Here is a 23,225-nt window from a genome sequence, read left to right as displayed (position 1 = left end):
ACCTCTATCAAATCTCCCCTCATTCTTCTACATTTCAAGGAATAAACCCAAACCTGTTTAACTTCCCATGTGACTCAGTTCTGGCAACAGCCTTGTAAATCTTCTCTACACTCTTTCAATTGTCTTAATATCTTTCCTGTCATTAGATGATCAAAAATGCAGAGTACTCCAAATTTGGCTAAACTCATGTCTTATACAATTTCCCCATAGCATCTCAACTCCTTTTCTCAATACATTGATTAATGAAGGCTAAAATGCCAAAACCTCTCTTGATGACCCTGTCTCCCTGTGACACCACACTTAGTGACTTGTGTATCTGTATTCCCAGATCCCTCTGTTCTATTGAACTCCTCAGTGCTCTTCCATTTACAATATATGTCCTACCTTGGTTAGTCTCCTCCCCCAAAGTACAACCCCTCACGTTTGTCCACATTAAATTTAACTAAACTTGAGACCCAGGTGACTCTCACAGGCACCAGGTAACTATGGCAGCTATGGATGCCGTCACAAGGTTTGAGGTGAAAGCAGGCAAAATAGAAATCCACAGCACATCTCTCCCTGATGAGCTCAATGGACTCTATGCTCGCTTCAAATCGGAGGCCAGTTAACCAGCAGCATATACACTACTTCAACCTCAGGTAAACTTGCACCCACAGTCGGGGCCACAGACATCAAATCAGCCTTCCTGGCACGGGGATGGGAATCCGTGCAGGAAGACAAAGGCAAGCAATAGAGAGTCGAGTTTGTTGGCATCTGATTGTATAAGTACAACCCAACAAAACACCATTTTCCAGTCATTGGTGCAAAAGCATGCAGACACACAACTAGACATAACACACATGCAGGCAGGACAAGTATTTAATCTGTACAAATAAATAAATAAATATTGTTTTGTGCAAAGGAGAGTCTCGGGTGGTTAGTGTGAACAGTTCGTTTGGTTGTTCAGCATTCTCAATGCCTGTGGGAAGAAGCTGTTCGTCAGCCTGGTGGTGTTGGCTCTGATCCTCCTCCCTCTCTTCTCCAATGGGAGCTGCTGAAAAATTCCGTGTGCGAGGCAGAGGGATCCTCAATTATTTTGCATGCTCTCTTCAGACAACAATCCCAGTAGATCACATCAATATGGGGGGGGGGGGGGCAGTGAGGGGAGAATCCAGTAATCTTCTCTGCCACTCTTTTGCTCCTTTGCATTGACCTCCAATCCATTTCTCTGCAGCAATCATACCACACTGTAATGCAGCTGGTCAGGATACTCTCCAAAAGATAGGTCACGTCAAGTGAACTCCAAGGAACTTGGTGCTCTCCACTCTCTGTGCCACAGAGTTGTTGATGTGTATTGGAGAGTGGTCATTCCTGGCTCTGAAGTCCACGATCATCTCTTTCATCTTGTCTCCGGTGGTTGCTCTCACACTATATCACGAGATTTTCCACCTCTTCACTGTAGAGCGATTAGACCAACTTCTGTTGTATGATCTGCAAACTTGATGACATTGTTGGAGGTGGATCTGGTGATGCATTCATGGATCAGCAGCATGTACATGAGCAGGCTGAGCACACAGCTTCACCTGTGCTCAGCAAGACACTGCTGGACATTCTGCTACCGATCCAGAGAGACTGTGGTCATCCTGCTTGGAATTCCAGGATCCAATTACAGAGAGGGGTATATGGTCCCAGCAAGAATGGCTTCTCCACCAACCTCTGAGGAATGATCATATTAAATGCAAAGCTGGTCAATAAGCAGCAGGCTGACGTAAGAGGCATTGTTCTCCAGGTGGGCCACGACAGAGTGAATTGACATGGCTGTAGCATCATTTGTGGAACGGTTTCTTCTGCAGGTGAATTGAATTGAACAGAGACCCAAGCAAAAGTTAGAAAAGAGGAAAGCAAGTGTGGAGTACAGAAAAGTTAAATGCAAAAAGACTCAAGGATTACCAGATTCTAAAAGGACAATGAGTATAAGGGCATTCTATCTGAATGCCCAAGGTCAGTTAACATGTGACACAAATCAACACAAAAGAGTTTGATTTAGTGGCCTTTAAAAAAATATGGTTGCAGGGAGGAAATGATTGGGAATTAAATATGCAAGGATATCAGGTAATATGGTTGGACAGGCAGGGAGGTGGGGAGGTACTCTTAATGAAGGAAGAGTTCAGGGTGATAGTGAGAAAGGATATAAGATCTGAGATGATGAATCTGTCCGAGTAGAGATTAGCAATAGTAAAGGGAAAATGTCACTGGTGGGAATTGAATATAGGCCACTAAATAACATTACAGTGGCACAGGCAATAATCCAGAAATATGTGGTTCATGTAAGAAGCGAACAGCAGTTAAAATCGGGGTCTTTAACTTGCACATAGACTAGTCGCGGCAATCTTGAGGAAGACTTCATAAAATACATCCATGATAGCTTTCTTGAACAGCTTGTCTTGCACTACTACCTATCTTTTATATTTATCTTTTTTCATATGGTAATTTAATGTACATGATTAGATCATACAAAGTCTCTGATTGGCTGCAGCACGTAAGAATGTCAATGCATACGTACATATGACAACAGCTCATTATCATTATTATCAGTCAGTGGGGATTGTTCAAAATATTTCCTCCAATGATCACCCTTGAAATCAATCACCTATAGGGCTTCATATATCCTACACACCCATGATAATGTGGCCAAACACTGTTCAATTTCATCTGGAAATTTTCAGATGACACCTTGGTCATAGGCCTGATATAAAAAAAATAATGATTCAGATTATAGAAGAGAGATAGAGAGATTTGGACAACAACCCCTCAAGTCAAAAAGCTGATCATAGGGGGACGTCATGTGATGCCGACACGAGGCTCCTGACTCCCTTGGGAAATTAGCTAAAAAAAGATATTAAACAAGTACTGTTTATATTTTTAAAATGTATTTAAACTTCCTCACTCTACATCTATGATGCTCCGAAAATAAAGTTATAACGACGACATATGGGAACCCGACGAGAAGACAAGAAGAAAAAAGAACTTGGGCCTACCTTGATGACGAAGCAGGGCGCTGGATTTTGTACTGCCTCCTGACCTGGTGAGCTGCTGGAGGGCACTCTTGTCAGCACCTCCCCACCGCTACTGCGCAGAGGCGGCGTCGGCGGAGAATCCACGATTGAGCTGCGCGTGTGGTGCTTCGAAACTCAAAGAACTACTGGGAGTGCAGCAGTCCCTTGGAGAACAATCGGGGACCTCGACTTCTGCACAGGAGGAAGAAGAATCAGGCTCAAGAGGAGGTTCTTCAGCTGAAGATAAAGAAGAAGAAGAAGGGATAAAAGAAGAGGAGGTAGAGGAATTTAAATTTGGTTCTTATATTAAGAAAGAGGACTTATCCATAATGTTAATGGAACAATTCAAAGTAATGAAAGAAGGAATAAAGGAAGTTAAAACTGAGATTAAAGCTGAAATTAAGGAGGTGAAAAGAAAATGATAAAATATTGGACGTAGTAAATAAAATGTAGAAGAAATTAGAGAAAATGGAAGAAGCAATTACGAAAGTGCAAGATGATATACAACATGTTGAAGACAGGGTGACTAATGTGAAAGGTACAACTACTAGTTTAATTACAGTAAATGAAAAACTTTCTGATAAAGTGGATATGAAGGAGAATTTTAGCAGAAGAAATAATATTAAACTAATGGGTCTGTCAGAAGGGAAAGAAGGATCAGATTCAGCTCTTTTTTTTTCAAGATTGAATGCCTAAAATATTTGGAGAAGATAAGTTTGAGAATAAGATTGAAATTGAGAGAGCTCATAGGACCCTGAGATTTAAACCCTCTCCGAATCAGAAACTGTTCCATATTAATAAACTTGCTGCATTATCAAGATAGAGAGAAGGTGTTGAGCCTCGCTGTGGAAAGAATAAAGGAACAACAAGCTCCTTTGTTATGGGAGGGGGATAAGATCTTGTTTTACCCTGATTTGAGTGAGAATTTATTGAAGGGAAGGAAAGAATTTAACTGCTAAGATGTTATATAAAAAAGATTACGTTTGTTCTTCATTATCTAAATACTTTGAAGACCTTTGTTCTAGAACAACAGAAGTTTTTTTGTTACAAACTTTGCTCAAGAGGAAAAGTATGTTCAGAGACTTCCTCAACCTCAACCCTTAATTACTACAGACCTGATGCAATGAATTAATTCTTCTTTCTCTTATTTTGATTTCAAAAAACAAGATGGAAGAATTTGGTGATTTATTTCTTCCCTTTATATAAATCAATTGAATTAAGTGATTAAAGCTTACATCTTGAATGCACCAAGGGAGTTGAGAGGAGTGGGAGGTGTTGGTTTCTGCAGGATTATGTGTGTGTTTGTGACCTTGGTCACAACCTGTAAAATGGAGGGAATTAGTATTGCTTTAGACAACACTTACTGGGAGGGTTTATCTTTTTATTGCTTTATATATATATAAATGTGTGTGTATATGTATATATATTTAGAGAGGGAGAGAGAGAGAGATTTTATATATAGATTTTATACATATCTCTTGTTTTTCTTTTTTAATCTTCTTTGGATTGCTGGAGGAGGTGCATACAGATGTATAGATTCTTTATGTTAGATTGTCAGAAGGTCTGTGGAATGGAGTGAGGGAGAGGGATTAATTAATATTTGGTTTGATGAGTAAAGTAATTAAGTTTGTAAATTTTAATGTTAATGGGTTAAATGGAATAATAAAGAGAAAGGAAGTGCTAACATATATTAAAAAGCTTTTGCAAATTTGGGCCCCGTACACTCAATAATGGGATTAAATTTGTAGTGATATCGTTTTTAACACCTCTGGCCCTGCAGAATTCTCCTCTATATGTTTGTGTTAGAACTGATGAGTTGTACTGCATATCTCCCTCTGCAATCCAAGATTCTTTGTTACTTTTTCTTTTTCTATATTTTTTTTTTTCTCTTTTTATTTTTGGGTGGGAGAGAAGGGTCTGGGGGTGTTGAAAATCATCATGTATGCAATAATTTTATTCTCTTTTTGATATCTGTATACTATAATAATTGTAGTTACTGCATGTATGGAGTATTAAATAAAATATTCAAAAGAAAAAGCTGGTCGTAGATTTCTGGAAGAGAGGTCAAGGTCACTCCCAAATCTAGGAGTGAATCTCTCAAACGACCAGTCTTGATTCAACTACGTCAAAACAATGACCAAGGAAGTGCACTAATGCTCTACTCCCTAAAAATCTGAGGAAATTTGGCTCATCACCAGTTTCCTCAATGACTTCTACAGATATATCACTGGAAGTGTCTTATCGGGATACATTGTTGCATGGTATCAAAACCACAGAAATTCCAGAGTTATGAATGCAGCTCAGACCATCACACACACATCCCTCCCCTCCATCGACTTCAGCTACACTTCCCACTGCCTCAGAAAAGCAGCCAACATTTTTTAATTATTAATTCCACCCCATTCTCTTCACCCTCCTCCCATCAGGAAGAAGATTCACGAGTGGGAGATCACGCACTACCTGATTCAAGGATAGTTTATTTCCCACCATTATCAGATTTCAGATTTATTGTCAGAGTACGACCCCGGGATTATTTTTCCTGTAGCTGAGGGAGAATTACCACTTATTGGTAGTGCCAAAAAAAATCTGTTCGCAACGTATCCCAGCAACCAAAGCTATGTAAGCAAGCTATGCTATAGAGAGAGTAAAATTTTTTTAAAAATCAACAAATAACAAAAATGAGAGTCTTTGCATGAGTTTGTTGTTGAGGAGTCTGATGGTGGAGGGGTAGCGGGTGTTCCTGAACTTGCTGTTGCGAGACATTTGGTAACTAGACCTCTTTCCTGATGGCAGCAGTGAGAACAGAGCATGTGCTGGGTGGTGTGGATCCTTGATGATTGTTGCTGTTCTCCAATGGCAGCTTTCCCTGTACATGTTCTCAATGATGAGGAGTATTTTGCTTGTTATGTCCAGGCCTATCTCCACTACCTTTTGCAGGCATTTACGCTCAGGGGTATTGGTGTCCCCATACCAGTCTGTGATGCAGTCATCACCACACTTTCCACCACACATAGAAATATGCCAGGGTTTCTGATGTCATACCCAACCTACTCAAACACTCAAGGAAGTAGAGGCGCTTAAGTAAAACATCAAAGTCTGCAGGCATGTGGTTGAAGTAAAAACCCAATGCTGGAGAAACTCAGAAGGTCAAACAACAGAAATAAAGATACATAGCTAACATTTCGGGCTTGAGCCCTTCATTATGGAAAGATTTTGCATGGACACAAAGCCAGGAGGTAATGGGAGGAGAAAGGAGGGAGGGCACAGCAGCAAACAGGAGGAGGGATGGCTGGGTGAATAGAGAGAGAAAGAGGTGGAGAGGTGAGGGAAAAAAGACAGGGGGAAGGAAAGGAGGGAGAAAGGAGAGTAGATTAGCAGAAACCAGAGAAGTCGATGTTAATACCATCCATCTGGAGAGTGCCCAGAGGGAAAATCAGGTTTTGTTTCTCCAATTTATGGATTGTCTTGGTAGGATAATGCATGAGGCCATGGACAGACATGTGAGTATGTAAGTGTGATGCAGAATTGAAGTGGTTGTTCACTGGGATATCCCTGTCAATGATGCGGACAGAGTGAAATTGCTCAGCGAAGCAATCTCCCAGTCTGCGCTCAATCTCTCTGATGTAGAGAAGGCCACAAAGGGAGCACCGAATGTAGTATTTTACTTCTGCGGATGTGTTGCTTCACTTGAAAGAGCTGTTTGGGGCCCTGAACTGTAGTGAGGGAGGTGTTGTCACATGTGTTTCACTTCCTGCAGCCAAAGGGAAAGGTGCGGGGGGGGGGGGGTGCAATTGGTGGGGAGGGATGAGTGCACAAAGGAGTCACGGAGGGACCGGTCCCTACAGAAGGCAGAGAGGGGAAGATGTAGTGGTCTCATGTTGTAAATGCCAGAAATTATGGAGGATAATGTGTTGGATGCAGAGGCTGGTGGGGTAGTAGGTAAGGACAAGGGGAGTCTTGTGTTTGTTGTGTCTGGGGGAAGAGGGGTCCAGGGCAGATGAGCAGGAAATGAAGGAGATGGGGTTGAGGTCTGAGTTGACGGTGATAGAAGAGAAGCCACATTTGTGGAACAAGGCGGACATTTCAGATGATCTGGTCTGAAAGACTTCATCTTTGGAAGAGATGCGGCAGAGATGAAGAAATTGCAAGACGGGAAGAGAATACTTAAGGGGTAAGGTGTGTGGTGGAATTGTAGACGAAGTAGTTGTGGGAGTGGGTGGGTTTGTAATATATGTCAGTGGAAAGTGTCTCTCTTGAGATGGAGACACAGAGATCCAGAAAGAAGAGAGTGTTGTCAGAGATAGACCAGGTGAGTTTGAGATTGGCATGGAAGTTGGCAGTGAAGTGAATGAAGCTGATGCCCCTAAAGGCTTGCGGCATGGATTGATCCACAAAGCCCTCAAACAGGCAGGTAGAGCTGGCACCCATGCGGGTACCCATGGCTACTCCTTTGATTTGAAGAGGGTGAGATGAGTCAAGGGAGGAGTTATTAAGAGTGAGGACAAGATCTGCCAGCTGGTGGAAGGTGGTGGTGAAGGGTCACTGGTCGGGTCTTTGGTCTAGGAAGAAGCAAAGTGATTTGAGACCTTTTGTATGGGGGATGGAGCTGTATAGGAATTGGACATCCATAGTAAAAATGAGATGATGATCCAGTTCAGGGAATTTGAAGTCATTGAAGAGTTAAAGGGCATGTGAGGTATCATGGATGTAAATGGGGAGGAATTGGACAAGAGTAGAAAAGATTGTCAAGGTAAGAAGAAATTAGTTTAGTAGAGCAAGAGAAATTGAAAACAATAGGCCTGCCTGGATGATTGGGTTTATGTATCTTGAGTCAAAGATAGAACCAGGCAGTATGGGGATGGGAAACAATGAGGTTGTAGGCCATGGGAGGGAGGTGACCAGAGGTGAGGTTGGAGATGATGTTGGAGACAGTGGCTTGATATGCTGTAGTGGGGTCCTGTGGAAGGGGCATGTAGAAGGAGGTGTCTGAGAGCTGTCGTAGAGTAGAGGCCAGTGCACTAGACCACAACAGCACCATCCTTGTCTGCAGGTTGAGGCGCTGATGTGCTTTCTTCACGATGCCATGAGCGTGTTGTGTCCAGGATAGATCCCCCGAGAATGTGATTCCAAGGAAATTAAATTTGTTCACCCTCTCCACTTCTGATTCCCCTAATGATCGCTGGATCGTACACTTCTAGTTTTTCCTTCAGACTCTTGAATGAACCTTAAAGTAGTAATATAATGTTGCCCTTTGCTCTGTTCTAACTGTCCTCCCTTTGTAACTGTGTCTTCATTGTTTTTTTCTCTTGCTGCACTGGACAGCTTTCAAAACAAACTTTCTCGCTGTATGTTGGCACATGTGACAATAAGCCTGAACGTTGATAGATACACGGATAGATAAAGTACACTGCATCACTTTTCAGGAAAGATATTTTTAGGCATTATTAGATGATCGTGAACCCAATACTTTCAGGTGGTGCTAAACTGGCAGATCTTCCAATCTATTAAAGGGGATTTTTATCAATTACCCAACACATTTGTACTTCATAATTTTTCAGATGCTACAGTTATATAATAAACCTCTCTACAAATGTGATATGTTAAAAGGGAGGCTGGGAAGTGCAGCTTCAGTGACTTTATAGAGAGCATGGGAAACAGAATCTTTTGAATTTTTAAGGGACCATAGGAAACGGAAGCAGGTGGGTTAAAAGAGTCTGCAGGAAACAGTGACTCCAGTGAGTTAATGGAGATACAGGGACTAGAATTTTGATGTATAATGTAATCATAGGAAATACAACCCCAAAAATTTGGAAGAAAATGAAAACACGACGCTGGAGAAACTCCATAGGTCAGTGTACTTTATATAGCAATGATAAAGATACATAAACATTCTGGGCTTATGCCCTTAATCAAGGGATACATATCACATCTACCACCCTACCTTCATTAATTTCTTTTGGTACATCCTCAAAAAACTAGTGCTCTTGTTGAACCATATTAGACAGAGAATTGTGATTAATATGCTTTAATCACCTTAAGACATCTCACATGTTGCTGGCCCAGTTCCAAGGCACGTACTGAAGGAGGAGTTTTGGCGTAACAGCCTTTATAGGGATTTCCAGGAGGGAGGAGTCACAGATTCAGTGGGCGGGCCAGCTCATACAAAAACTCAATTAGGCTTATGAGGCATAACCTACCCCTCATAAAGAAAACTATTTCTCCATATGCAGTTTGAGGCAAAGTGGATGAGACTGAACGGATTCTTTACCATTGTAGAAGCAACATTTAGTCGAGCAAGTCTTAAGCAAGTTCTCAATCTTCCCCTCATAAAGAGTTCTGCACACATGCACCATTAGTATGCAATGTTCTTCTGTATTTCACCAAGAAATTTAACAGCAATGTTTCATGTTGCTTTGAATAACTCTGCAACATTTCCTTCTCTCGAGATCCTTTAACTCAGTGGTTCCCAACCTTTTACTTTCCACCCACATCCCACTTTAAGTATTCCCTATGCCATAAGTGTTCTGTGATTAGTAAGTGATTGCTTAAGGTGGGATGTGAGTGGGAAGGGAAGGGTGAGAATCACTGCCCCAGACCCAATAATTACTGAAATATTTTGCTTGAGAAAAATTGTCATTGGCCCATTTCCTTTGGAGTTCTGAAACCGTGCACATAATGAATCAATTTGGAATGATTAAAACAGTGGTTTTCAAACTTTTCCTTTCCACCCACATTCCACCTTAAGCAATCCCTTATTAATCACAGAACATTTATGGGATAGGGAATACTTAAAGTAGTATGTGAGTGGAAAGAAAAAGGTTGGGAACCACTGCTTTAACTATTCTGACCAAATCTCTCAATGTTTCTATTTAAATTTAGATCACTTGAAGGAATGAGAGTATGTTTAATCCCAATTTTATTTTCACAAAGAGCAGATTGAAACTGTTGGGAGGGGGTTGGGGTGGGAAGCGGGCACGGTCAAGGGTCCAAGCTCTGCAAATAAACCCTAATATGAACCTTGTCATCTAAGCCATATGTTTTGTTTCAATCTACTTTGAATGGCTTTTGATCAGTTGCAGGAAATGATCATTTCCTTTTTCATAAAAGCCTGCATTTACTCCCTGAAAATGTCAAACAAACTAAGTGACCTGTTCTAACAATGTTGGCAAATGCTACATTTGCTTCCTGATGACTTGTGGTCAGTGTCCAAACAGGACCAGTAAGTAAACCTTCCGGTAATTGTTTTCATGCAAACTGTCCACAATGATGTCTACTTTACCTTCATGCACTCAGTCGTACAGTCATACTGCATTAGATATAATAGCCATCTTTCTAATTCTGATACCACCAAAGGAGGCACCAGTAATTGGGACTTGATCTCCTAGTAGTAACTTTTAACCTTCTAAAGAGGAAAAGAATCTGTTGAGTAAGATCAGATAGAATTCCTTGATTCCAAACTACTTGTCCTGGTGCTTTTATTCTCACTCTGTGCATAATTGCACTTGCTCTTTTTCAGAGTGTAAGAGGTAGCTGTGGATTTCTCTTGCCCATCAACAACTGGCGATTTACTGATACACCTACATTGTAGACACAAAAGGCAGCAGATGCTGAATCTGTAAGCCTCTGGGCATAATATCTTTTCCTGATGAATTATTTAATATGCGTGGTAAAGCCTTTGCTATATCTTCACGATTCTTTAAAAATGCATGGATAAAATCCATCCAGATAAGGATTTTATTCTCCCTGGGTACGATTAGCTTATTTAAGTAACAACCTTTTTTTGCTTTAACTTCATATGTCTCATGAAACTTTTTTTGTAAATTTTATTTAAAAATTTTCCATACATGTAATAAAACCAATTACAAAATATAACAATCAAATATTAATATCCAATATGATGATATATACCCCAACCCGACAACTCCCTCCCTCCACTAAACTAACCCCAAAAGAAAGAAAAGAAAAATAAAAGGTAAAAAAGAGAAGTGAAATAGTAAGAAAACCTAAAAGGAAAAGTAAGAAACTAGAATAGAAACCTGGTTGCTGCAAGTTCCCCCTTACCACATGGAATTAATCATTTATAACATAATATTTCAAGGAGTTTGAGGCTCAAAGAAAAGGTCTATATATTAATTCCCTCAATTCTTAAGTATGGGCACCAAATTTTCAAAAATACATCGTATTTATTTATCAAATTATAAGTAATCTTCTCTAAAGGAACACAACTGTGCATTTTTGCATTCCAACGTTGGATACCCAAATGGGTATCTGATTTCTATGTCACTGTTATACATTTTCTTGCTACTGCTAAAGCAATAATTAAAAATTGTTTTTGATATTTAGATAGTTTTAGTTTCAGTCTTATTCCCTCAATATTACCTAATAAAAATATCATTGGAGTTTGTGGAAATTTAATTCGCATAACCCGTTCTAAATAAAATGCCAAATTTCAGCAAAATGGTCTCACTTTGGAACAAGACCACATCTAAAACACTGATCAGATAAATCCAGTTTCAGTTTATTTAGTTTTTGTGGAGTGAGATGTAACTGAGGGTAAAAAAAAGTTGTATTGGGCTAACCCATATCTAACATGTATAATATTTGTCATACTGTCCCGACACAATTCTGGCCAATTTACTTCATCAATATTAACATTTAAATCTGTCTCCCAACATTGTCTAGACTTATGTATCCCTGTTTAATAATTCCCTTCTGCAATAGTCTATACATACCAAAATATTTTTAAAATATACCTACTATCAATATTTCTACATTTCCACATTTTGGTAATGACATTGCTGGACTCGGTTTATCTCTCAAATAAGCCCATAATTGATTAATAACAAAAAAGGGAGTTTTTATATCCCATATTTCTACCTACATAACAATTTTCTATATATCTAATTCCTTTATGAACCCAAATATTTAAAAATTGATTATCCATTGAAAATGGAAAAAGTTGATTTTGCATCAAAGGCATTTTAGCCTGAACCACATTTCATTCCAATTTCATTATTCACTTTATTCAAAATATTAATCAAATGCTTCAGCAAAGGTTCTTACCTTTCCCCAGATAATAACTTTGCTTCCCATTTATATATAAAAATCTTCTGATTTCATCTCTCCTATTTTATCAATGTCTATTTTAATCCATGCTGGTTTTTCTTCCTCATCAAATAAAGAAGTTAAAAATCACAATTGAGCTGCCTTATAGTAATTTCTAAAATTTGGCAATTGCAACCCTCCAAACTCAAATTTCCAAGTCAATTTATCTAGAACAACTCTTGACTTCTTAACCTTCAAAGAAAATTTCTAAGTTACTTATTTAATTTTTGAAAAAAATCTTTTGAGGTATCATTATTGGCGATGTCTGGAATAAGCATTGAACCTTAGGAAATATATTCACTTTAACACAATTAACCGTACTCAATAACATAATTGGCAGCATCTTCCACTTATTCAATAAGTCCTCACCAATTTTTCTTTAATAAAGGTACATATTTCAATTTATATACATTTATCAGCTATTTAAATTGAGTAACTCATTGACATTGAGTGTAATCCCCTAGAGTAAGAGGCATAATTTCACTTTTATCTCCATTTACTTTGTAACCCGAAACCTTACCATATTACTCTGATCTCAAAGATAATTTATATAACAAACCTATTGGCTCTGTCAAGTAAATCAAAACATCATCTGTGAATAGATTAATTTTATATTCTTCTTGATTAACCTTAATCCCTTTAATATCCAGTCATCTTGGCTTGCCAAAGGTTTAATCACTAAAATAAATAATGCAAGTGATAAAGGGCATCCTTGCCTACTAGATTAGTTAATGGAAGGAATGTGGAGATCTGCCTATTCATAACAATGTTAGTTTTAGGGGTATTATACAAAGCTTTAACCCAAATGATAAACACTAAATCCATCCCAAATTTCTCAAACACCTTAAACAACAAGTCCCACTCTAGTCTATCAATGCTTTTTCTGCATCCAAAGCCATTGCCACACTTAAATCTCTCATCTTTTATGCTAAATGTATTATACTAATTAACCTAGTGACATTATCTGCAGATTTTCTCTTTTTCACAAAGCCTGTCTGAACCAATATATAACAATTTTGGTAAAAACGTCATCAACCTATCAGCTAAAACTTTTACAATTATTTCATAATCTATGTTTAACAAAGAGATTGGTCTATAAGATGCTGGTTTTACAGAAACTCTATCTTTTTTTGGTATTATCATAGTAGAGAAAGTTTACAGGAGTTTAGATGTTACCATCGGCTATTCTAATACATCCATAAAAGGAGGAATTAATAAATTCTTTATAAAATTCAGGTGGGAAATCATCCTCTCCTGAGGATTTATTACTTTGTAATGAGCTGAATGGTTCTCCAACTTCCCTTGAAGTGAAAGGGGCATCCAACTCCATTTGCTCTTGTAAAGTTAGGACCGATAGTCTCATCTGTAATTTAAAAATCCTCTTTTTTTTTAAATTATCATCTCTCTGTGATTCAGATTTATACAACTGAGAATAAAATCAATGTGTCATTAATCAACACACCATCTAATGTTTTGTCTAACCCTTCCATCTCCATGGTAGTTACCAAAACAAAATAATGAATCAATATTTCTGACATTCCGTGACATTATCCTATCATTTAACGGCTCTCTTCCCATACTAATATTCTTTTTCATATTGATGACTCTGTAAATTATTATTTTGTTTAATGTTTTGAGACAATTTAACTTGATTGTTCCCTTCACTTTATTTTTTCTCTCCTAATTACTTCATATTCTATTTTATGCCTCCTTCTTTGTCCTCAGTTGTTCTTTTTTATTTGTACTTATTTATGTGTTTAGTTTATTCCTTACTTTTAGCAGAATATATTCTTATTGCTCAGACCTTCAAAAGCAATTTCTTAGCCTGGTTTTCTTTTTTTTAAACCAGGAAAATGTTCCTATTATACTTGGTTGCCTTGATTTTTTTTTTTCTAGTTTTTTGCATTGCTCTGGTTCATGCTCAGTTCAGAATCAGGATTTATTGTCATAAACAAGTCATGCAATTTGGTGTTTTGCAACAGCATTCTGGTGCAAACATTCATATTATAACTATCTTACAACATTACTATAAATTTTAAAAACATTATAGTGCACGAAAAGTAAGACAGTGTTTTTGGTTCATTGATTGTTCAGGAATCTGATGGCAGCAGGGAAGAAACTGTCCTTGCGCCACTGAGTGCTCATCTTTAGGCTCCTGTACCATTTTCCCAATGGTTGCAGAGTGAAGAGGGCATGCCTGGGTGGTGGGAGTCTTTGAGGATAGAGACTGTTTTTTTAAGACACTGCTACATGTAGATGTCCTTGATGGAGTGAAGTCCAGTGCCTGTGATTTTGCAGGCCAAGTTTACAAACCTCTGGAATTTACCCCGTCCTGAGAGTTTGAACCTCTATACCAAGCAGTGATGCAACCAGCCAGAATGCTCTCCATGGCATACCTGTAGAAGTTTTGTTGAGTCTTGTGAGGTGTCTCCTCAGACACCTCACAAAGTATAGATGTTAGCGAGCTTTCTTTGTGATTGCATCAACATGGAGGCTCCATAATTATGAGATTATCACAATTATGAGATTCAACAGCAAATCCTACCTTTTTGGACTCTGCAGCTAGAGTCACACTACAATAATTTCTGCTTCTTATCCTTTTTATGTTGGTCCAAGTAATATTGGGATTTGAGATACTCTATGAATTGAATTCTGTGCTCTTCTGACATTTCCCTACTTTAACTGCACTTGTACCAAGGCTCAGTGGCATAGCTAATTTTGTTCAATAACGCGCAAGTCTCACAAATAGTCCGGCACTGTCATTAGTACACATGAGGACCATAGATAAGCAAAATCCTATTTGCATGACCATAGGAAATCCTTGCAAAAAAAATTAGTTTTCATGCTATAAACTAGCATAAACTTTCAAAGCAATATCTTCAATGTCAAAGCCCTAAGCAAAAGAAATATTGAACACAAATAGTGTTGTGGATCACTTAATCTTTACAATAGAATTAGTACTCCAGTCAGATTAATATTGTTACAAAGCAGACATGCCGCAAGACTCTTCTTTCCAACAGTAGTGCAACTTGTCTTACACACAGATACACAGACAGGTACCTTCATATTCAAGAAATGGATTCCTTGCAGTCATTTGAAAACCAACAAATGCAGTTATGACTGTGTTGTAAACTGATTCATACCATGTCATTAGAAATGGATTAGAGGCCTTGCAACTGAGAACGTCTCTAAGGAATTTCAAATCTGAAGTCAGAAGTTGAATGTACAACTCCATTTGTCATGCTTCAGAGTTTCTGTCAACAAACCCCTGAACTTTTCAGATGGAAATGAAATACCCATTTGGTCCCTTGTTGTGGTCATTTCCTCCATGTAGAAGGCGAACCTGCAAAGTTAGAAGGATGAAATATTGTTCCTGATGTTAAATTTTACCAGGTAGCATGATTTAATTTTTAAATTAAATTTAGATATACAGCATGGTAACAAGCCCTTCCAGCCATGATTCTGTGCTGCCCAATTACGCCCAATTGGTCTACAACCTCCATACGTTTTGAAGGATGGGAGGAAATCAGACCACCCAGAGGAAACCCACCCAGACACGGGGAGAACATACAAACATTGCCTTACTGACAATGCCTTATTCGAACCCCAGTCGTTAGCACAGTAATGACACTGCACTAACCTCTACACTAACTGTGCTGTGATCTGAGATTTCACTCTCCCCATTCTCGATCATCCTCTTTCCCCTAAGTACAATTCCTCCTTCCTCGCTCCTTCACTGTATATATGAGTGCCACATTTTCCCATAGCAAACATCCCTCCTCATATTTGTTATTTTAGTAATGCTTCGTCCTCGAAAGAAATCATCTGCTAAAAACAAAATCGCTAAACTAAAATGTTCTTGCTCAATTTTTTAACGTTTGGCTCTTCCATTATTGTAATTGTAAAAGGAACTAATTGTAATGTGTGGCTCTTTTATAGTTTTAAAACTGTCAGCATCACACAACCAAATTATATAATTAACTACCTATATTCTCATGTTATTTGCAGGCTAAAATTAGAGAGTGATTGATGGCCAAAATACCCTATTTCTAACGGTTCCAAAGACAAAAATACTGCTTTTGTATAGAGTGAAGCACGAAGGCGGCAGACTCCATGATTGAAGTAAAAACACAATGCTGGAGAAACTCAGGTCAAACAGTAGACTGTACACGAGCAAAGATACATAACCAACATTTTGGGCTTGACTCCTTCATCAGGGGCCCTTTAACGTGGCAAAGATAGGCAGATAAGCAAAATCTTTGTAACATAGATTATAGGTAGGCTCTTCAAAGAGGAGCAGAAGATGTTGAGCTAGAGTCGTTTAAAGTACATGGAGGCTAAAGACTTGGAGGTATGATTGCTGATAAAAAGAGTAAGGAAGTGCAATACATACGAGTCAATTATGGGTGTTAAATGTTGCAGATCAATGTGCTTGGTTATGGTTATATGGTTAGATGAATTGTAATAAAGTTTTTTAAAGCTTATATAATCCATCCTGTTACTTCCCATAGAATAACAGAGGTGTAGATAGGTCACTGAACCTCAACAGAAAATAATAGTACATTTGTAGTCAGAATTGTTACTATAGGATCTCACTTAGTACTTTTTATCTCATTCGATCTATTTGATCGTCCTTGTGCAAACCTGGAAGGCTGGGAAGTGGAATCCTTTGCATGTAAGTTTTACTCTTTATACTCTTTCAGTCTAGTGGATTAGTGCTTTCATTCTTTCTCTTTAATCATCAAGCAATTTAATTTATCAACCTCATGGAAACCACATTTCATTTCGAATATCATTTGTTCTCAGATTTTAGTGGTTGAAGCATGGCTGTTATTGGTTTGAAAGCGTCAAGTGACCATACACTGACAAATATCTGCTACTTCTGCAGTGGGGATTTTAATTGCTTCTTTAATTGCTCAATCCGGATAAGTGAGGTGATGCGTTTGGAAGGACAAACCAGAAGGGTTACTTAAGAGAGTGGATAATCAGAGGGACCTTGGGGTCAAAATCCATACATCCCTCAAAGTTGTTGAGCAGGTTGATAGGATAGTTAAGAAAGCCTATGAGATGCTAGACTTCATTAACAAAAGGATTGAATTCAGGAGTAGAAGGCTTACTTGGGGAGTTCCTGGAATGTCACGGCCTGCCCTGTGTGGCTGGCAAGTGTAACTCAAGCCTCAATTGTTGTATAATGATCTAGAGGAGGATTCTGAAATACTAGCAATGGTGATAGCTTACCAGCACCTTGGGGTGCCTGCTGTAGATAGTCGATGCCTCAGAAACATAGGAGGGGTGAATTGTTGCTGCGTGGCAGATATGAGTTTTCAGCCAGGCCTCAGGTCTAGATCGTCAAATATAGTTATATAGACCATTTATAATGGCTGATGCTGCCCATTGTCTTTCTTTGTGAGTTGTGTGGTGAAGATCATGTCCGAGAAGGAAGGATGACTCCATTTAGCAATTTTTTAAAAATCGCAGAGAACCTGGTAAAAAGCATGGAAGTTAGCTTGCATTTAATGTTTCAGTGAAGCATTCAGGGTTAAGAATACCATCATGACTTTTTGAGGGGCTCCTAATTGTGAATGTTTCTGGGACTAGTAGGCTTGAATTACAAGGAGACATTGGATTGGCCAGGATGTTTCCCCCTGGAATGTAGAAGACTAAGGGGGGAGTTTATGGAGGTCCATAATAAGTACAGATAAGGTAAATAGTCACAGTCTTTTTTTTCCAGGGTCAGAAAGTCTAAAGCTAGAGGACAAAGCTTTAAGGTGAAAAGAAAAATATTTAAAATGGACCTGAGGGTTACTCTCTTCGGTGGAAGATGATGGTATATGGAATTAGCAGCCAGAGAAACTAGTAAAGGCAGGGGAAACTGTAATATTTATAAGACAGGCACACAGGTCGTAAAGGTTTGGATGGACATGGGCTGAATGCTGGCAAATGGGAGCAGTTAGGTCATCTTGGACAAGTTAGGTTAATGGGCTTGTTTCTGTGCTGTAGAATTCTATGGCTCTTTGACTCTAATTGGGCTTTAGCCCTAACTGCAGCACCAATTAAGAGCAAGATGTGGTTTCTTAATAATTCTTTTGAAACTCCAGAAAAAGTTGGTTTGACCACAACAAGAATATTGCAAGAGAAACTAGAATATTACTTCCAATGGACTACACCATAAAAAGATACAAAAGCAAAAAAAAAGGTGCAGTAAATTAGAAAAAAAACAGTAGAATTGTGCTCCTGATTAGAGAAGAGAAAATTGAGGGGCTTTTTGTTTTCTGTAATTTAGCTGTTCAAAATCATGAAGATACCATGAAGGATTCAGAATAAGCTAGTCCTATTTCTGAAAGGTCCTTTCTCCAGAAGGCATCAGTGCAAAATAATTGGCTATTTGATCAGGTCTGACTTGAGGGAATTTTTTTTTTAGCAGCAAGCAGTATTATCTGGAATTTTGGTCAAAAAGTACAATCAAAGCAAATTTAGTTATGATTTTCAAATGGGAATTGAACAGATATTTGTGACAGAAAAATTGCAAGGACAGTACTGAGGAATGGGACTGAGCGGGGTGCTTGTTCTTTGTAGTGGTCTCTGCACATTGGCCAAGTGGCCTCCTTGCATAGATGAAAAGATACATGGTGCATCTTGCCTCTATTCTAAGCATCCCATTCACCATTCATTCGACCCAGCCCATTCACCTCAGTTGCCATTTTGATTTTGTTTTCACAAGTTTCCTTTGTAGTTATTTCTGTGATGATGGTGTCTTTTTTGCTTGAATGGATCACTTATTTTCCCAGGTCTCAAAAGATGACCGAAGTGACGTCGAATCCAGCTCCGATGAAGAAGAATCAACACCATCACCTGCAAAAAGTGGACACAGCAGCACTACAAATGGCACAAATGGCTACCTAAGTGGTGGTGTGTACTTAGAGGAACATTAGCTATTTGACTGGGAAGCACTATCTGGTGTTGTGAATCTATTAATTCTTAAGTATTGCACGGACAAGCTGGCAATTTGATCTTGGAAGTATTTCACAAAATGTGTTATGAAAGCATTTTATCATGTATCTCCATATCAGATGAAGGTTTAGAAACATCAAAGCATTCTGATAGTGCACTGCCATTTCCTGTATGAGAATGAATGATAATAAACATCATGTACATGTGGGCATGCTGTGTATGCAAGTGTAGTCCATCTCAATGGGAACAGTATTTTCATATGTATTGTCTTTGTATATTACATTATTTATTTTTATATGTTTGAGATTTGTGGAAAAAAGGAAGTTTTCAGTGTTTTACTCTACTATGTCCTGTTTGGGAGGAGTAAAAGCTGTTTTAGATGAATTATGTTGTGCCCAGCTCAATCTGCTCTAGTTTGTGACTTGTCACATGCAGTAGGCCACCTCTAATTCTTGAGTACTGTGGTTTAGGCAGCAATATTGATATGTTTCGTGCTTCTTTGTGTTTCGGATTCTTTGATTTCAATGGGTTCCTTGGAATGATGTTTGCACAGAGGCCATTTTGTCCTCATTGAAAGTAAAAATCAAATGCTTGAGGTAAAGAACTAAATATACGGCAAGATTGCTTTCAATATGTTTCTGTGGAACATCCAACAACTTCTGAATTTCTGACACTGATTCCTGATAAATAAAAACCTTCTTGCTGTGCCACATCAATGGAAAATGTCACTTTTATTTTCATAACTTGGGTGAAAGCAGCCACCTGCCTTCAGATGGTGCCAACAAAAAGCTTCAGAGAGAGAGCTGTGCATTCACCCTTAGATTCTGGAACAATGCAAGCACAAAGAAAAGCAAAAAATGGGAAACCATAAGACCATCATTAAGAACGTAGGAACAGCATTACATCAATAAAGTCAGCTTAGTTTCATGAAAGAAAATGTTTGATTAATCCAAGAGTTTCCTGTGAATGTAACACAGAGGGCATAAAACAGGGAACTAGTGCACCTCTTATGTTGAATATTAAAAATACACCTGCAAAGGGACCACGAGAAAGATAGATCAGCGTCAGTTGGTTAGGGACAAGGAAAAAACAAATGATAACAACCAAGTTTATCTTGATTGTTAGTGAAGCCAGGGATAACAAAAATGGTATTGTTTCCAATGTATTAATGGGGCAGATGTATTTTCACTTTATAACCCTTCAATTTGGGATCTTGACTTAAGTTTTCTTTTGTTAATGACATTTTAAATTTTTTTTATTCAGACATACAGCACGGTAATGGGTCCTTTTCGGCCCACGTGCCCGTACTGCCCAATTATACCCAATTGACCGATAATCCCTGGACATTTTTCTGAATGGCGGGAGGAAACTGGAGCACCCAGAGGAAACCCATACAGACACAGGGAGAACAAACAAACTCTTTTCAGAGAGCGTGGGATTTGAACCCCAGTTCCGATCGCTGGCGCAGAAACAGCGCTGCGCTAACCGTACAATCAGTTCTTCCCAATGAAATCGACACCACTCACCCAGTTCATTGCAAATTCTTGCAAAGAATTAAAAGTAAAAATATCAGCTTTCCAAACCAAAAGGAAGATAAAATTGTTTCCAATCACCATCATCTCTTCAAATGAATGTAATGGAAAGAATGAGATACAGATATACTATATTGAATGCAACGATGATAGATTTTAAATCTGCTGTACAACAGATTGTATACACATTGATTGAAATTCAACATTCAACCAAGAACAATAACAGTTATCTCCTATGTTGGTCACAAAACCACTGCATTTCTCCAAGTTTTCACTAATATTTATTCAGGCATTTTATTATTGATGATATTGACAAATCTGTGAAGGTGCTGGAAATCTATTTGCTCTGTTAATTTATGACCAGCCTATGGCTTTCTACTTTGCAATGTTCCATGCTGAGTAAATGATTTAAGAAAAGAAAGCCTGTATTATGGGAGCCTTACCATGTGTGTGGACAAATCATTAACATTGGAAACGAGTTAATGGTGTAATATGTCAAAACCAGTTTTGTAAGACTTGTCCATCTCACCAAACCTGATAAACTGCAAAATATTCCAATATATGAACATATGAATTAATGGCAGGGGTAAACCTTCACCAGTTGGTAACATCATTGCAAATCTGATCGTAATCTCCACATTCCATCTGCCTGCAATATCATTTCATCCCCTTTCTTGTAAAGAGTCTACCTATCCATAACTTAGAAATATTAATAAAGTATTCACCATTCTTTCTGGAAGAGAATGGTGAAGATTCACATTCCACAATTAAATAGACACCCTATCTCTGACTTACTCAATTCTTCTAAGCAATGATGCCAAGTTCTAGATTCCTCCACCAAAGGGAACATCCTCTCCACATCCACCCTATTCAGATCATTCAGGATCTTGTATGTTTCAATAATGCCCTCTCTCAGAACACAATCTAAATAACCAGATTTTGAAAAGGTGCAATATTAATTACAGACAACAAATGAATAAATAAGAAATTTATTTGCTGATCATTTTAACAAAGGTCGATATCACCAGAACAATTTTCGAACATATCTACATGACCAAGGTCAAAACATTGTTTGATCGTTTGTTCCACTTGCTCTGTTTGCTTGACCCTCTCTTTACACATTCCTGGATCTAGTAGCCGATCGCAAGCTCCCAATGTTTGTATCTATTGAACAAATGGACCCCTGATTTAGTAGATATCCCTTGTGTCCATTGTTTGCTTTACAAGCAGTTTTTGATCTTCTCGATAGCACTCATTAAAAGGAATGCTTACATGTCTTCAAAAAAAATGTTTGTTCTTGCAGTTGCAACAGACTTTGGCAGAACTCTTGCTTCTGCGCACTTCCCTGGCATAAGTCAAAGAGACCGCTAGTGATTTCAATGTCATGGAGTAGGCCAGTGTTGGGTATCGGGCAGTGGGGGCATGTCGATGAAAGGATAGACCCCCCCCCTGATCTGTTCTAATATTATGATCAAATAATTTAATCCAAGCATATTAACTTTTTCTGCAAAAATGGCACTGTCAATGCCTTTAATATCAGGTTGAGTTAAAATGGCCTTCATTTTGAAATTATTCAATTTTTCATTCTGTTTATTTGAAAAATGTGTACACTTCTATTCCAGCAGATGTATTTATTCTGCTAAATAATTCACAATCTAATGATACTTAGTTCTATATGAATAAAGGTCTCCTTAGTATTGTGGTTTTATGCCAGTATTTACTGTTTACTATTGGGAGAAATAAAAATAATAATGACGTTATAATATGATTAGACTTAGAAGTTCAGTTCAATGGAAGAAAACAAATATTTTTAGAATCAAAACAAAATGATTGCTGGAATGCTTCGAGAATGTTCTCCAAACCCTCAACAGGAAATACAAGTTGTTCTAATCATAAACATCTAAACTCAGAAGATTTGAGGAAATTAGCCCTTGGCTGTCAATTACACATTTCCATCGAATTCTTTGGAAAGATTCAGCAGCCACATGGCGTTGGCATCGACTTTTCCGGTTTCTGCTGACCTGCTCTCCTCTCCCCCCACCCACGCCCTGCCTTCACTTTTCCTCTTCCAGCTCTCGTCCCTCCCTTCCCTCTCTGTTTGCCTAGTCATCCCTCCTCCCCCTCCTTGCTGCTGTCTCCTCCCTTCTCTTCACCTGTTGCTCCTACCTTTGCGACCACACCCTCCTCCCCTCCCCGCTCTTTTGTTCGGACACCCGCTGACATTATTCCGTGCCTTGATGGGGGGGGGGGGGTGCTCAAGCCCATGGCATCAGTTTGTATTTTTGTCTTTGCTATGTGGGGGGAACTGTTTGGCCTACTGAGTTTCTCCAGCATTGTGTTTTTACTTTGTACTTAATGATGAATTGACTTGCCTGGATAGCACACAAAACTAAGTGTTTCACAAAATCATGATACACGAAAATTAAACAATTCCATTTTATTCACTGCTATAATGAGCCCCCTTGGTATCTAGCAGAGCAACACTTTATCTTCCATCTTGACATTTGACAACCTTTTGACATTCTCCAACTTCAGATAAACTGTTCTCATTGTTTTTATTAAGTTTATTTTTCATAGTTTTTATAAATTATCTCATTAACTT

The 23,225-nt window shown here is 38.5% G+C and overlaps 1 protein-coding gene across 1 annotated transcript in view; it reads left to right on the top strand.

Annotated features, from left to right (window-relative positions):
• Positions 1-19,792, top strand: part of cers6 (ceramide synthase 6) — a 284,277-nt gene extending 264,485 nt beyond the window's left edge. The window contains exon 10 of the mRNA XM_069935319.1: positions 18,929-19,792. Coding sequence (XP_069791420.1) covers positions 18,929-19,072 — 144 coding nt within the window. The 3' untranslated portion in view covers positions 19,073-19,792. The remainder of the gene's footprint in view (positions 1-18,928) is intronic.
• The last annotated feature ends 3,433 nt before the right edge of the window (positions 19,793-23,225 follow it).

This window comes from Narcine bancroftii, chromosome 4, assembly GCF_036971445.1.
Source record: "Narcine bancroftii isolate sNarBan1 chromosome 4, sNarBan1.hap1, whole genome shotgun sequence".
NCBI lineage: Eukaryota > Metazoa > Chordata > Chondrichthyes > Torpediniformes > Narcinidae > Narcine > Narcine bancroftii.
This window is presented reverse-complemented; position numbering and strand designations above follow the sequence as displayed.